Source organism: Ambystoma mexicanum, chromosome 9, assembly GCF_040938575.1.
Source record: "Ambystoma mexicanum isolate Mex_15411 chromosome 9, UKY_AmexF1_1, whole genome shotgun sequence".
NCBI lineage: Eukaryota > Metazoa > Chordata > Amphibia > Caudata > Ambystomatidae > Ambystoma > Ambystoma mexicanum.
In genome coordinates this window covers 789,492,915-789,509,057 of record NC_090931.1, presented here as the reverse complement: position 1 = coordinate 789,509,057, position 16,143 = coordinate 789,492,915, and the positions used below count along the sequence as shown (strand labels likewise).

General features: G+C 47.1%; 1 protein-coding gene across 2 annotated transcripts in view; it reads right to left on the bottom strand.

The window, feature by feature from the left end:
• Nucleotides 1–16,143, bottom strand: part of COQ10B (coenzyme Q10B) — a 262,558-nt gene that overhangs the window by 93,885 nt on the left and 152,530 nt on the right. For both annotated transcript variants that reach the window (XM_069615733.1, XM_069615734.1), the window contains one exon: nt 9,539–9,731. In XM_069615733.1, the coding sequence (XP_069471834.1) occupies nt 9,539–9,731 (193 nt within the window). The remainder of the gene's footprint in view (nt 1–9,538; nt 9,732–16,143) is intronic.

Here is a 16,143-nt window from a genome sequence, read left to right as displayed (position 1 = left end):
TTATTCAGGATTTCCACATGCAATCCGTTAAGAAAACCGCTTGATTGGGGGATAATAGTAACAAGTTGGCGCTGCATGGCGCTACATAATTTACTTAAAACCCACAGCAATGGCTATCAGGCTGCAGGCGTTGATAGAATGGTAAAAGAGTGGGGGCCAGTAAGATCAATGAGGCATCTCGAGGGGCAATTGGGCAAAAACAGAAGTGTCACTTCACTTGGTCCACAGGCCACTTGTTAGCAGTCTTGACAGCTGACTTTCCTCCCAGTGAGGGTCCCCCAAACATCAAATGCGCTGCACAAATGCTTAAAGTGTGCTTTGCAGTGGCTGTCCAGGCTCTTTTGGCTGGGGTGTCCCAAAGTGGGGCATTGACTTATGCAGGGAAGGCATGAAGTACGAGTGCACACAATGATCCTAGTTTAGGATAATGGGGTGGCAAATCAGAAAGTTGCAAACTGAATTGCTTTTATGGGCTCACAATGTATATACATTATGGAAATGGGTCAAGCAAAAAGAATGAGGTTTATTTTGCTCATCCTGAATAAAGGTTTTCACGTATATGCCAAGCGAAGTTTATGTTGTGCGATATGTGAATGGACAGTATATTATGATGTAACAAGGTAGCTCAGTGGGTTGAGCACTTGTTTGTGGTGTGTGTATGATCTGCAGGTAGAAGATTCTAATACTGGCAAGGCAAACTCTGCCTGTTATCCTTCCAAGGTTGATAAATCAATGCCAACTTTAGTTGGGCGATTATTGCATGTGAATATGTTCTATGTATAGTGGTTTGGCGAAGCGCTATTTACATAGCCAATAACTATCATTAACTCGAGTTTAGTGACTCTCGAGTACACAACAAAAGTTGAAAACTGAATTGCTTTTATGGGCTCCCAATGTTGGTAGCTCAGGCAAGATGAGATTGCATGATTGGCCAGGATTAAACACTAAATAGCGAAACCAGGATTCTGTCCCGGTGGAGATGTAAGAACTTGACCAAATATCTTCCCAGGTATACTTCATATCAGTATTTTTAAGGGTTAATCAAAAGGGTAAATCATCTGTCTAGCGATGTCTTGAAAAGTGCACAAAATCACATAATAAATTCACCTAACAATGTTTATTTATAGAAACAGGCCAAGCAAAAGAATGATTATACATTTATTTTCCCCATCCTGGATGCCAGATTTTCCTGTGTAAACCAAGAGAATTTTGTGGTGTGCAATATATGAATGGACACATTGAAGTCTTCTCATTGAATTATTTTATGAAGCTTAGCTGGCAATTGTGTTTTTACTTCACTTACTGCACAAGAATTTATTTTTTGCACAATAACGAATGCATTGTACTGGGACGTGTACTTTCAACGTGGTGTTGTACTTTTGTGAAACATTTCCACAGTTGTAATTACAAACATTGGATCCAACTAGTTTTCTTAGAGCAATTTTTCTAGGAAATTGTGTGGTCTTCATAAGCTGTAATTCTCTTTCGCCCTTAGCCTTCAAACATGTTAATTTCCAACCTTAATTTCAGCCTTGAGCCTCCAATATTACCAGTGATAGCAAAGCCTGCTGAGGAGGCCCAGCTGTTTCCAGATAGTCAGACCTGTAGACACAGGTAACCATAATAAAGACAACTTTACAAAAAATTACTTTTGTCCCTAAAGTTCACGATTATGCACTCGTGACCACAATCAACTACGCCCACCCTAAGCACCACCTCATTGACCCGCCCACCTAGGGTCTGTGTCAGGTACTGCCCAAGGGGCCCTTTGCCTTAAATCTGCAAAGGATTTTTAGACCAGGAAATCCACCATTTGTTGCCTCGATACAAGCAATGACCACAGTAAATCTGACAGCAAGTCGAAAAAGAACAGTGCTCCAAGCAAGATTGGGGGTGGGGAGATTTCACTATCGGGAAGAGTCAGGAAGGGAGAAGTGGACTAAATGCATAGCTGGAGTTTAGGTTGGGCTTGAGAGCCTGTTCTGTGGCAGAACATGTTTGACTTACCACCGGAATCTGGAAACTTCAGAAGGTGCGCTCACAAAACAAAATGTGTCACGGGAACCTGCCAGAGAAAGGCGATAAGAAGGGGTCAGGGAAGATTTACAGAGTGGGCCGACCTAGGAAGGAGCTGGATGCACAGAGACGGAGCGGGATCTGATAATTTAACGAGAGGATATGGGCCTCGGCTGTAGGCAGGACCCAATGGCCATGGTCGTTTAGCCCAATTGGTGCAATGGGCAGAGTGGACACGCCCGAAGGCTGGAGGGATAAATGAGCAATAAGATTCACACCACCACACTTAGGAATCAACACAAAACAGGCACATAGACACAAAACAACCAGCATTGTTAGCCAAGCATTGGACATCTAGGACATGTACCATAAAATGACCGGGGAGCGTAGTTCAGGAGCAAAGCCCTGGTCTTGTAAACAAGATTACACAGAGTAGAACGGGGTCAGTACCTAGTCCCGATACCGTGCTTAAGAGTCGTTATGAAGCGCAGTAACAAAAGAAGAGATATATATGGGATACATTACTCACCGTAATCGTATTTCTGATGCTTGTATCTGCTTAGATTCACATGCTGTGCATAGGCCGACATCTAGTGGAAGCTGCGGAGTATTACAGTTTGTTTTTCGAAACTTGAAAATGGGCATCGACACAGATGTGCCAGTAATACTATCCCTAGTGTGACGTCCACTGTACCCAAGATCCCTCACGCGTCTAGGATCCTCAGATTGTATTTTTTCTGACATGAGGAAGCATGAGGAGTAGCGTGAGTACAGATAATCCAAGCAGATAGAAAGGTAAGACTACAAGCAATCATGCGCCTTCTCTCGGAGGGGAGGAAGGGTGGGTCGCATGTGAATCTAAGCAGATACAAGCATCAGAAATACGATTACGGTGAGTAATGTATCCCTTCTGAGGCTTGTGGAATCTGCTTAGATCACATGCTGTGCATAGATTAGCGAGCAGTACCAGAAGAAGGAGGTGGGATGTGAGAAGGTTCATGAGCAAATAAGTGTCTTAGAACCGCTTGTCCCACTTGTGTATCTGTCTTGGAATGAGTGTCAATGCAGTAATGCTGAGTAAAAGTGTGAATAGAGCTCCAAGTAGCTGCTTTGCAAATGGTGTCGAGGGGAACATTTGCAATGAAAGCCAGAGTGGCCCCAATGCCTCTAGTAGAGTGGGCCCTTGGCGTAAAAGGCAGAGTTTTTTCAGAAAGAGAGTAACACAGCTGTATACAGTTGATAATCCACTTCGAGATAGCGCCTTTAGAGACGCGATCTCCCTCTCTGCCTGCAGCTACGGAGACAAACAGTTGATCTGTTTTCCTTAGCGGTCTGGTTTTATTTACATAGTAGAGGACCGCCCTACGCACATCTAGGGTGTGTAGTTTCACCTCAGCCGAGCTTTGCGGGTCCTGGAAGAAAGCCGGAAGCTCGATGGACTGGTTTACATGGAACTTTGATATAAATTTAGGTGAGAACCTAGGGTGTGTGCGTAAAACCAGTTTGTCCTTGTGGATAGTAAAGAAAGGATCCTGCACTGACAGAGCCTGAATTTCACTGACCCTTCTTATAGAGGTAATGGCTACTAAGAAGGCCGTTTTATAAGTCAGGTGTTTGAGACTACTTTTATGCATGGGTTCGAACGGGGGGCCCATGAGCTTAGCTAGCACCACATTAAGGTCCCATCCTGGCGGTGGGTTTGAAATAGGAGGGTGAAGTCTCTTTACTCCTTCCATGAAGGCTTTAACTACTGGTACCTTCCACCACGACACCTTGTTATGGGATGTGGTGTAAGCCGAGAGGGCTGCCAGGTGTACTTTCAGAGAGTTAAAAACCAATCCTGCATCCAGCAGGTGGAGCATGTATGTCACGACGTTGGAAGGAGTGCAATCAACAGGGTTGATTTGTTTATTCTGGCACCAAATAACAAATCTTTTCCACTTGTCTAAGTAACAGTGCCTTGTGTTTGGTTTCCTGGATTCTTTTAGGATGTCCATACACCTCTGTGGTAGATTGAGATGTCCAAACTCTATGACTTCAGGAGCCATGCTGCCAGGTTCATTGAGTTGGGTTGCTGGTGCACTGTTTGACCTTGTTGCTGGGACAGAAGGTTGTACCAGGCTGGAAGTTTGATGGGCTCGCACACCGCCATTCTGCGTAGGTGTGGAAACCATGGTTGTCTCGCCCACATGGAAGCAACTAGGATGAGCGTCATCGATTCCTTGTTCATCTTGTACACCACCTTCCTGATGAGAGGCGTTGGTGGAAAAGCGTACGCAAACATCCCTGACCAGTTCATCCACAGGGCGTTCCCTTGGGAGTCTGGCTGGGGGTACCTGGATGCAAATCCTGGGCATGGTTTGTTTTCACTTGTGGCGAATAAGTCTATAGTGGGGAAACCCCACCGAGAGAAGAGCTCTTCTACGATCTCTCTGTGAAGTACCCATTCGTGTTCTTCTGGGAGGGAGTCTCTGCTTAGAGCATCCGCTAGGGAATTGAGCTCCCCTGGAACATGTTGCGATGACAGGAAGATGTTCCGTCTGAGTGCCCATATCCAGATTTGTTGGGCAAGCTTGGACAGATTTGGCGAACGAGTCCCTCCTTGCTTGTTCAGATAGAACATGGCTGTCGTGCTGTCCGTCCGGATCTGCACCGACAGGTTTAGTAGATGGGGCTCGAACGCCCGAAGCGCTCGGAATACTGCCAGAAGCTCTAGGAGGTTGATGTGGTTCTTGGCTACTGAGTGAGACCAGAGACCCTGAGCTGTGTGGTGGAGATGGTGAGCTCCCCACCCAGTCAGGCATGCATCTGTAGTCACCACTGCCTGTATTTCGGGATCGTAAAAGGGTTTTCCCCTTGCGAGATTCTCTCTTGTCCACCAGTGTAGGCTCTGTACCAGTGTTGGCGAAACGACCACTAGATCGTCCCACTGACCAATTGCCTGAGACCACTGTTTCGCCAACCATTCCTGCATGGGACGCATGCGCAGTAGCGCGTGGGGGACCAGGTAAATGCATGACGCCATCATGCCCAGTAACCGCATTGCTTTGCGTACCGTTATTTGTTGACCGGACTGATAATGTGGAATTTGCAGTAGTATATTCCGAATTCTCTCTTCCGAAGGGAAGGTCAACCCTTCCTGAGTATCTAGGATTGCTCCTAGGAACTGTTTTGAGGTGCTTGGCACCAGGCTTGACTTCTTCTCGTTGATTGAGAAGCCTAATTCGTGGAGGAGGTCGATAGTCCTTTGAATGTTTGTCCTGCAAATTCCTGGGGTTTCCCCCGTTATGAGCCAGTCGTCCAGATAAGGGTACACTGGGATTGCCTCCCTGCGTAGGTGTGCCGCTGCCACCGCCAGTACCTTGGTAAACACCCTTGGTGCTGAAGCTATCCCGAAGGGCAGTACCTTGAATTGGTAGTGGCGACTGTCCACCTTGAAGCGCAAGTACTTTCTGTGCGCCGGGAGCATGGAAATATGAAAATAAGCATCTTTCATATCCAAGGTTGCCATGTAATCCCCCTTTTTTAGGAGGGGGATTACCTCTTGTAGCGTGGTCATACGGAATTTCTGGGGCTTGACATACTTGTTGGCAGGCCGTAGGTCCAATACTGGGCGCATTGTCAAATCTTTCTTTGGCACAGAAAAGTAGGTTGAATAGATACCCTTGTTTACCTGGTGTCCTGGGACGAGTTCTATCGCGTCCTTTTCTAGCAGAATGGCGATCTCCTCGAGAAGGATTTTCTGATGTTCTAGGGAGTGTACTTTTTGTCGTGGAGGATGGTTCCGGGGACGCTGCAGTAATTCTATACAATATCCTGTGGACACTGTTGACAGCACCCATCTGTCTGAGGTGATCCCTTCCCAAGCCTGGGTGAAGTTGGAAATGCGTCCCCCTACTGGGGTTGCGTGAGAAGGGACCCTGAACTGAGCGTCACTGCTTTGGTGGAGGCGTGCCACCTCCCTTGTTGGGGCTGCCTCTGCCTCTCCCACGACCTCTTTTGTTACCCCTGCCGTAACTTTGGGTAGACTGCTGGCTGTTTTTCCACTGTGTACCTTGTCCCTGGGCATAGTTGCCTCTTTGTGAATTTTGGCCGCGTGGGCGACGAAAATTACTGTTCCCCCTCTGGTTAGGGGGTTTGTTGGTTAGTTGGCCAAGGGATTTAAGTGTTTCGTATTCGTCCTTGGCGTTTTTCAGTGCGTCTTCGACCGCTTTCCCAAACAATAGATCGGGTTCCACCGGCTTGTCTATTAAAGAAGCCTGAGTTTCTGTTTTGAACCCCGACTGCCGTAACCACGCATGTCTCTTGATAACAGTACCCTCTGCTATCAATCTCCCTGCGTTGTCCGCGGCGTCGAAAGTTGCTTTCAATATGCAACCAGACACGGCTCTCCCTTCTGCCGAGATCCGAGCCAATTGGCCCTTTAAGGGTTCCGGAGCAGAGGCTATGAGTGCCGCGACCTCTTCCCATTGATGGCAGTTGTAGCTGGCCAACAGGGTGGTGGAGTTAGCAATCCTTGCTTGGTAGGCGGACGTTGAGGCTACCTTTCTGCCAAAGCCGTAAAGTTTCTTGCTCTCCTTGTCGGGAGGAGCTTCTGACGAAGATAAGGGTGTTCCAGCCCTCTTCCGAGTGTTGCTAACCACTAGGGAGTCTGGTTTAAGATGTCCTCTTATATAGAGAGGGTCAGATTGGGCTGCCCGGAAAAGTTTTTCGACCCTGGGGTTGACTGCTCTGGTGAGGTTTGGGTTCACCAGGGACGGGTCTATTCTTCGTTGGATGGATTTAAGGATAGGGATGGTCTGAGCGACCGGCCTCCTCTCTCCTACCAACTATTCTGCGAAGTCCCTTTCCTCCTGTACACCGTGGGTGTCGATGTGAAAATGTTCTGCCGCGCGAGCGAGAACCTCATTAAGGAGGGGCTGGTTATCGACTGGCGAGTCGGTAACTGGGGCTTCGTTCTCTACCGGGGAATCTACTCTGTAAATTTCCTGCTCATCTTCTCCCTCCTCCTGGTCCTCATCATCCGCATAGTATTCCGTCCCGGTTTGTTCCTCCATAATTTCAAACTCCTGGTCCCCCTCAGGGAAAGGCTCTCCTTGGTACCTGGGGTGTGGAGTAGAGTATGGAGTAGAGTAAGGCTGTACCTCGAAGGGTTCAGGTCTTTCGAACCGGGCCCTTTTACTTAGGGGGATGGGATCAGTGGAACCTGAGGGTGTGGCTCCCTGAGGGTCATACGAGAGGAAATGCTCTGGATTCTTGTCGTAAAAATCAGCCAAGGAAGACATCCTTGACATGACCCTGTCTAGGTCTTCGCTGGACCATTCTTTGGAACAGGGGATGACTTTAGTAGGCAGTTTAGGGGACTTATCAAGGGTACCCTTGCTGGATGTTGATCTCTCAGTAGACTTGTATTTGTTTGTCTGCTTAGGGGGGAAGGATGGTCTTACAGGAGTGGAAGAATGTGCTTTCCGCTGTTTCCCCCCCCCTCCCCGTGCGTGGAAAAATGTTTTCCCTGTCCCTTGGAGGCCCCGGAGACTTTCGACGCCTGGCGTCGAGGATCGGGAGAGGTATCTGTGTCTTTCGAGCGTGGGGCCTCGCTGGTGTTAACTGCGGCCTCCGTCTCTTGGAGCGCGGCCTGGGGGTGGAAGTCGTCTTCGTCCTCCGACGATCGCACTTCCATTAGTCTAGGGAGCGAGGCACTCTTGGCAAGAGTGGATGATTGCCTTGCGTCATGAGGCGATCTCGATCGAGAGCACCCAGAGGACACCGAGTCGGACCGTTCTATTTGTGCCTCTTTCCGAGAAGTCGACGTCGTCGAGGTTCGGTTGGACTTAGTGTGCTTAGTGTGTGTAGGGTGTGTAGCGCTTGCGTCGCCGGGGGTCTTCCCCATAGCCGCCCTGCCGGACGACCTTCCGAGGTCGGGGACCTGCGCTCGGCTGTCTTTCGACGCCGTAATGGCCTCGCCGTCTGAAAGTACGGCGTCGCTGCCATCGCTGAAGGCGCCCTCCGCTGCCATGGCCGCCTGCCTGGCGTGGTGGGCCCAACGCTTTGTTGAACGGTCCTTGAGTGTCTTAGGTTTAAACCTACTAGACGCTCTGCAGTTCGCTTCGGGGTGGTCCCTCGGCAAGCAGAGATTGCACGTGGCGTGCCTGTCGACCCAAGGGTATTTGCGGTTGCACTTGGGCAGAATTGGAAAGGGGTACCCTCCATACGCACCTTGAGGCAGCGGGCTGATAAGTGTAGGAAATATATAAGTGTATCTATATACCAAGAGTGAAGAGTATGTACCACCCCCCACTCTCCCTACTTGCAGGGCCGAGGCCAGCGGCCTACTAGGCCCGGGCCGAGGCCAGCGGCCTACTAGGCCCGGGCCGAGGCCAGCGGCCTTCCGAGGCCCAGATCCGTCGTGCAGCAGCCGACGGTCGATGTCTTCTCCAGCCGTCGTCGAGGGTTGACGTTGGGGTGGGGAAGGATGTCAATAAAAAATATTAAATTTCAATTATTAGTAAAAGTATGGCTAAGGCCAGGGGACTCCGCAAGATGCTTCCGACCAGTATGGCGGAAAAAAACAATCTGAGGATCCTAGACGCGTGAGGGATCTTGGGTACAGCGGACGTCACACTAGGGATAGTATTACTGGCACGCCTGTGTCGACGCCCATTTTCGAGTTTCGAAAAACAAACTGTAATACTCCGCAGCTTCCACTAGATGTCGGCCTATGCACAGCATGTGATCTAAGCAGATTCCACAAGCCTCAGAAATATATATATATATATATATATATATATATTTTTTTTTTTATTATTATTTTCTTTTAATTGACAGGATAGGCAACCAACTGCCACTACCAAGGGAATGTCCCCATTTTTCAGCAAACTACCGTGCCAGAAACGCTAAAGAAATGAAAAAAAAGACATAGCATACTCCTGTCAACGTCTACTCGGTTAGGTGAGCCAAACACTAAGTGCACACAAACAAACTCCCTACAGCCCACGGCAATTAATACCGTGCACTCCCTACTTCTGAAACAAAGCAAACTCAGTACGGGGCGGTATGCCTGCAACCCCACCTCTCCCCACCTCGCTCGTCGTCACCCCTCGGACTGCCTTACTTTCAAAACCCCATTCTAAGTGGAATTACTCGTGGAAGCCCCAAAAGAGAACCTATACTAGCTTAGCAAGGCTTCCTCTGACAAAGACTCGTAAAAAGGAATTCCTTTAATGACAGCAAACATTGTGAGCTTCCGTAAAAATAAAGCCAAAGGGGATGCGTCCCTGAAAGCACCTTTACAGACCTATGGATCCCTTGCTATTCCGAAGGAACACACATGGGCTTCTCTGTGCAGTGGGTCCATTTTATTGTTAAAACATTAAATTATGGCAGGACTTTGAGGAGGAAAGGAACGCTATTCACCTGTGCGTGACTCAATCCTTATTCAGCTGAACATACATATTTGGCAAGGCATTTCAATAGGATAGCATGAAAAAGGAAATCACATTAAAAATAACAAAATTCAAATTACCTTTACTAAATGTGGTCTCACTAGAGTAACGATGGATGTATACCTCTCCACGACTGGGGAAAAGCCGATTTCCAACTGCGCCTTACAGTAGCCCGTCCGCCTCGACAGAACGTCAGATTTTTTACACCAGGGCACAAAATGTTTATACTGTTCCACAATGGCCACCACATCATACATCTCCTGCATGGAATACCTGCAAATAAAGAGCATTCTTCCTGATATTGCAGCGCAAGTAGCAATTTCACTTACAAATTGGTAAGTCTGAACAACTGTAGCCACGGTACTTTAAATCGTTAAGTAAACGGTTTTCACCAACTAGTACTTGTTATAACCTTATTTTGGGGTTTTTGGCTCATAGGCGTTTATGACTTTGGGTGGTGCGTTAACGCCAGGGCTTCTGGTTCTATCCATTATCCGCCCTCTATCCATTCAGCGATCCGGTGTCTCACGTTAGGCTGCACAGAATAAAGCAGCAGGGTAGCTTTTGGGAGCAGAGGACTGCAGGGCTGTAATCCAACTGCGCCCTCTGGGGCAGGGAGAGGGAGCTCAGACTTAATGGTTCCTTTATTTATTCGTATTTGTATAGCGCACAACAGCCTGTAGGCATCGTGGCGCTTGTTACAGAGAGTGAGCAAGCTTAGATACATAGAGATAGGCATTTTTACATTTACAATTTTTACATTACAAAGTTCAATTTTCATAATGAGAGGCAGTAAGAGAAAGAAATGGAAGGGGTGGTAGTGGTGGGTGAGTGTTAGTTGAAGAGAGGTTTTTCCAGAAGGCAAGGAGGGAGGTTTCCGCTCCAAGGGTGGTAAGTAGCGAGTGCCAAAGTTTAGGGGCTATGTATGGGAAACCAATCCCGCCTGCTTGGACCCTACGGATGTGGGGGTGTAACGTTGGTTGGTGTATTGAGTTCTTGTAGGACGTGAGGAGGTGGTTTTGGATATGGTTTCTGATAGGTATGTAGCTGCTATGAGGTTGAGGCATTTGAGCTGGATGGTAAGGATTTTAAAAGTAATGCAGTCTTTGACCGGGAGCCAGTGCGCTGCCTGTCTGGCTTGGGAGATATGGTCCCTTCTAGGGATGCTCAGTGCTGCTCTAAGGGCATGGTTTTGTGTTTGACATCCGTTTAGGTTTTTTGTGGAAGTGCCAGCTAGGAGAGCATTACAATAGTCTAGCTTCGCACCTATGGTTGCTTTGGCTAATGAGAGGCAATAAGGTTTGGTGAGATAGGGTTTTATGGCATTTATGAGTTTAGTGCTGTGTGCAGATGCTAAGGCGATAGCAATAACTTGTCTGTTCATTGATAATGTAGCAACAATGTAGACGCCCAACTTCTTTACAGAAGAGGAGACTGGGATGATAGAGGAGGAGTTAAAGGTGGAATAGTAGCAGTCTAGTTTCGCTAGGGTGGCTTTTTGCCCGAGGATAAGGATTTCTGTCTTATCCCCGTTGAGGCATAGGATGTTAGCCACCATCCAGGCTTGGATTGTAGTGTAGATTTTGTGCAACTCCAAAGCGTCTTGGTCATAAGAACCAGATAGTGGTACGATTACTTGGGTATCGTCAGCAAAATTAGTATATGCTATACCTAGAGCGTCAAGTAAGTCGAAGAGAGGCTTTGTGAATAAGTTGTACAATGTAGGGGCTGTACATGAGCCCTGAGAAACTCCACGGTGTATGGTAGTAGGGTCAGCATTCGCTTAGGGGTTTTATGACGGTACGATAACCTTCTTGCAAAATGACGGTATATCATGGTTATCACGGTATAGCAGGTGGAGTTAACCAATCTTAACAAATATTTTCTAAAAAGGTCATAAATTGTCAGATTTATCAGTCAGAATTGGGCTTTTCAACATACTTTTCACTGAAATGCCACCCCTTGCTTCCACCAAACACAAACATGTGTGGAGAGGAGGAGGGGAAGAGCCCTGTTACGACTGACAAAGCAAACTGAATAGCTTTTCTTAAGTGTCATTTAGGCTTTTAGCTCCCCCACTGGCTACTGGTGAAGATGAACATGTTGCCATATTTATAACATGCATGCCCCAGATCAATGAAGGCTGATGGTAGTATAAGCTTGTGCGCATACTCACACACGCATGCTCTCTTTACGTTACAGCCTTTAGTTTACTTGTGGGCCATGTGGGAACTTGTGTTCAGTAATCAAGGACATGTCACCCTTTGGTATGGCAGCAGGGAATACCCACAGAGAGGAGTGAATTTCGCACTTATCATATGTTAATTCAATGATAGAACCAGGGACATCCCCCATTGTCATACGTTTAGCAAACATTATAAATATATAAACCCCAAAGCCGCCAACCCAAAGTAAACCCTTTTCCTTCTTGGCACTGTATTTATTCTTCCTATTGCTAACATATTGATTTTGTGTCAGGCACGTGTAGTTTATGGAATGGCATTAAAAACTGCTCCAACTGAAACTACTTGGCAGATGGCACATCCAACAGTGCAAGACCAAGACTGCGCAGCACTTGCTTACTGCAGCTTTCCAAATCAGATTGAAAAGCACACTTAACGCTATACTGGTATGAACAGTGCGACGGTTATTGTTCAATTGAGTGGTTTGCGGTATCTTTAACGGTATACCGTTATACCGTTACATCCCTACATTCGCTAGGTTAGAGAATACCTTGATAGCGCTGCCCTCCAGGAAGGAGATAATCCAGGAGGCTGCTTGTTTGGAAAATTGGGCTTCTTGCGTGTGATGTGTTTTAAGGGTCTTGTGCTCTACAAGATCAAAAGCCACCGATAGATCTAGGAAGAGGAGGGCGGCAGGTCTGCCTTTGTCCATGATCTGGGTGATTTGGGTTTTTAGAACTAGTAAAGCAGTGTCCATTCCATGTCCTCTGTGGAACCCTGATCGTCTTTTACCTAGTATGGAGTTAGTATCTAGGTAGAGTTGGATCTGGCTATGGGCCGACTTGTCCAAGATTTTGAGAAGGAAAGGGACGGTAGTTGTGGGCCGATAGTTAATTGGGATGGTCTAATGTGTTCTTTTTTTTAGAAGGGGGCGTACCCATGCTTCTTTGAGGCTATCAGGAACAATACCTGTTATAAAACATGCGTTAATGAATGCTGTTAGAAAGGGGGCAAGGGCCTTAGCACAGTCCTTGATTTTGGGAGGGCATATGTCGGCTTTACATAGGGACGGTTTGAGATGTTTGATGAGGTCAATGACCTCTGATTCAGTGGCATCTCTGAATGAGAATTGAGGGGGGTGGGAGTCACTGTGCATGGCTGGGGTTTGAGGGGCATATGCTGGCTTGGAAGTGCTTTGTAGTGGTCTTATTCTTTTTTGGGAGGCGGTCTATTTTATTAAGCATTGCGGACTGAATGCTTGCGCACCAAGCTTTGTCTTTGATGATCTTATCTGTGCTGGTAGGAGATGTGAGGAGTTCATTACAAATGGTAAATAATTCCTTGGCTTGAGAATTGGAGATCCTATCATTGAATGAGGTGGCTTTAGCTGCAACAATGGCTTCTTTGTATTGGAGAGCTAGCTGCTTGAAGCCGTCTTTGGTTGAGTCACTGGGGTTGGCCTGCCAGTTTTCAAGGCCCTGATGTTTCTGCAAGCAAAGAGCTTGGAGCTCGTCCAAGAACCTTTCTTACATTCGAGTGGAGCTATCCTTTGGTAACGAGGCGGATGGTAGCCACAGATCACAGCAGTGCTTTGCCTTCGTTAGGCAAGATTATATGCAGTACCCTTTGGGCGCACAACAACAATCCTGACGCCCTGGCAATAGGAATCCAACCTACGGTATAAGTCTGTACTACACAGGTAGGTAGCGTTTTGAGCACCCCGGCTTATCTCAAGAGGGGTCACTGTGCACTGTACGGTAGTTAGAGATTCACAGTGACAAGTATTGAAATAAACTCTTCTTGATTAAACAATTAACAATGTATTTACCAGTCAGCTTGAGTAAGCCTTCTTCAGAAGGGGGCAATATAATAGTAGCACACAAATAGACTCCAACATCCACATTCTTAATATTTCTAAACCATCAAGTACCCTTTTGGGATGGCACACAGACACTTTCTACACCCTCAGGTGACTTTAGTAACCAGGACACTGGACATTAATATACCACTGTTTGCATTTAGAATCAGACTTAAGAGTTTGGCAAATAAAAAGGTTATTAGAACAGAAAAAGTGTTCACACAAATATTCTGAAGCAGTTAAGTACTTTTGGTAAACCCCAATGCAAGGTTAGTCAACCTCTTCCTGGAAGCAGGATAAAACAATGTCAGAGGGCAGAAGAGTCATTCAGGCAGCCAGGCTAGGCCAAAATCAATTGGACAACAGTCTAGGTGAGCTGAAGCACTTCTTAGAAGTAAAAGTCTTGCACAATGTTTTACAAGTCTTTGTAGAAAAGAAGAATTCAAAGTAGGGCCACAAGCTGTTTAGACTTGTGAAGTAAAGAAGCCATCAGCAACTCTACAGAGCAACCACAGCAGGTCTCACCAACAGGGAACAAGTGCAGCTACACAACAAGAGGTAAGTTCTTAGACTGTACAGTACCTATAGGTTGAAGAAAAAGGGCAGCAGATGACTTCAGTTCCTGTGCAGCTCTGCAGATCCTGGTGTTCCTGGGCCTCAGTCATGGGGACAAGAGGGAGGACGTCTGGGGGCTCCTGCACTGCAATGGAACGGTCACCGACCGCAACCGTCAATTTTCAAACAAGTGGCACTTCAGTGTTTCAGCTCCTTGCGTCTACCGCAAATAGCAACACGGTGGTTCCTGTCTGTCGAGATGGGCTTTCCTTGCATCTGGGGTCCAACACTCTGTTGAGGTGGCTCAGGCTTAGTCCTGTTTCCTGGAGCTCTTGGCCAGCTTAAAAGCAACTTACACAATCTGGTGTTCCTCTCCCTAGCTATTCGGTTCCAGCAGCAACTGCAGTGGAATTTTCACCAGCTCCCAGAAAATGTTGATTGGTCCCACCAATTCAAAGGGGAGAAGTCGTCCTTGCAGGGCTGCTCTAGTCGAAATGAAATGGAGTTCAGCAAAGCAGCAGGGCTTCACCGGGCAGACCAATGGTCCAGAGTTGCAGCAGGCGCCTCTTCCAATTTCTTCTTTGGATTCCTTCGTCCAGTGGTCGACTGCCCTCCAAGCCAAAAAGCCTTGCTTTTTATGCAAGTTACTCCCATTCATTCCAGCCTACCTGTCAGTCACCCAGCAGGGTGGCTGTCCTTGCCAGACAGCCGGCCGGCCAATCACCTAAGAGAGCATTCCTGTATCCAAGGACACTTGAGCACAGGGAGTTTCTGGCACCTCCCTTGCTTCTTGCCCCCACCAGACGCCCTGGAACCAGAGGCGGGCTTCACTCGTGAATCCCGTCAAAGGCAAAGTGAACAATGGGACCAAACCTGGTTTGGCACGCAGAGTAAATCTCAAGGACCTTTCCACAAAGAAATGCTGAAAAAAGACGACCGGGGCCATTTTGACAAAATGGCACCCTTGGGTGCTTTCCTGCAGCTGCGAATGCAGCCCACGGTAAGCGCACACCACAGTAGTTAAAAGTAAACCACTGCCACCAGCCATTCAGTGAGGAAAGGGTAACAAAAATGTTACATGAGAAGCTAGATAAAGGGGATACTAAGTAACCCCTCCAACACCCTATTGTAAGATTGTGTGCTGGGTCTAGAAAGTTACAAATGTAAGTAAAGTCAATTTCACTTTACTGCTCTTGGAAACAGTAGTTTATCCAAGAGTAGGTGTTTAAACCTTGGGGAAATCTGAAAGACGTCCCTGTGCCACTGCACTGAAGGTGCTGCGTGACAATGTAAAAAGATGATGCCTATGGAGTTTGTCAAGACTCCACAACCAAAACAAACAAGAGTTCAAAATCACAAAATACACGAGAGGGAAAAAAAAAGAAAAAAGTCTCTCTCCAAGCAAAAAAATGAAAGTCCTAGAGTCCAGCAAAAGAGCTGAGTGTCTCTAAGGTAGAGGGGAATTAGCACATTTTTAATAATTCGCCTCAATAGCCGTGTCTAAGCGACAGTCCTTTACAGTCTCTAATAATCACCAACTGTGCAGATGTAACGGGCAGAAAAGCACCACAGCCATGATTGGTGATATGGTGCGTCACGAGCCGCGTTGGCAGAAATCTGGAAAGCCCAGATGGTTGTGCGTACGTTGTCAGTCTCTGCTTGGAGATGGGGTACGGGGGGGCAGGGAGGGGTGTTAAATACCACATATCCTGGCCACAAGACCGTGCCTTGTTAAATAAAAACAGAGTTCCTCTGTGGCCAGATTGTACATTTTTGCCTGGTATACTAATGTGACGTACTAACATTACACAGTGCTGTTAAGCCATGCACCTCAGGGTCGTAGGATGTTTCTGTAAGAAGTGTATTATGAAATATACCAGACTAAATATATTTGACGGTATATATGTAAGAATCTAATTGTGTACATTTCGGGAGATAGCTGTGCTCAGGGCCACATTTTGTGGACTGGAATACTCTGGTTTGGAGATTCGTTTTTCTAGAGTTAAAAAGAAATACAAAACAGACTGTTGCTGCGGTAATCGTAGTGGCTTTATAGGGCAGGATCTCACCAGTCAGAGCATAAAATGCT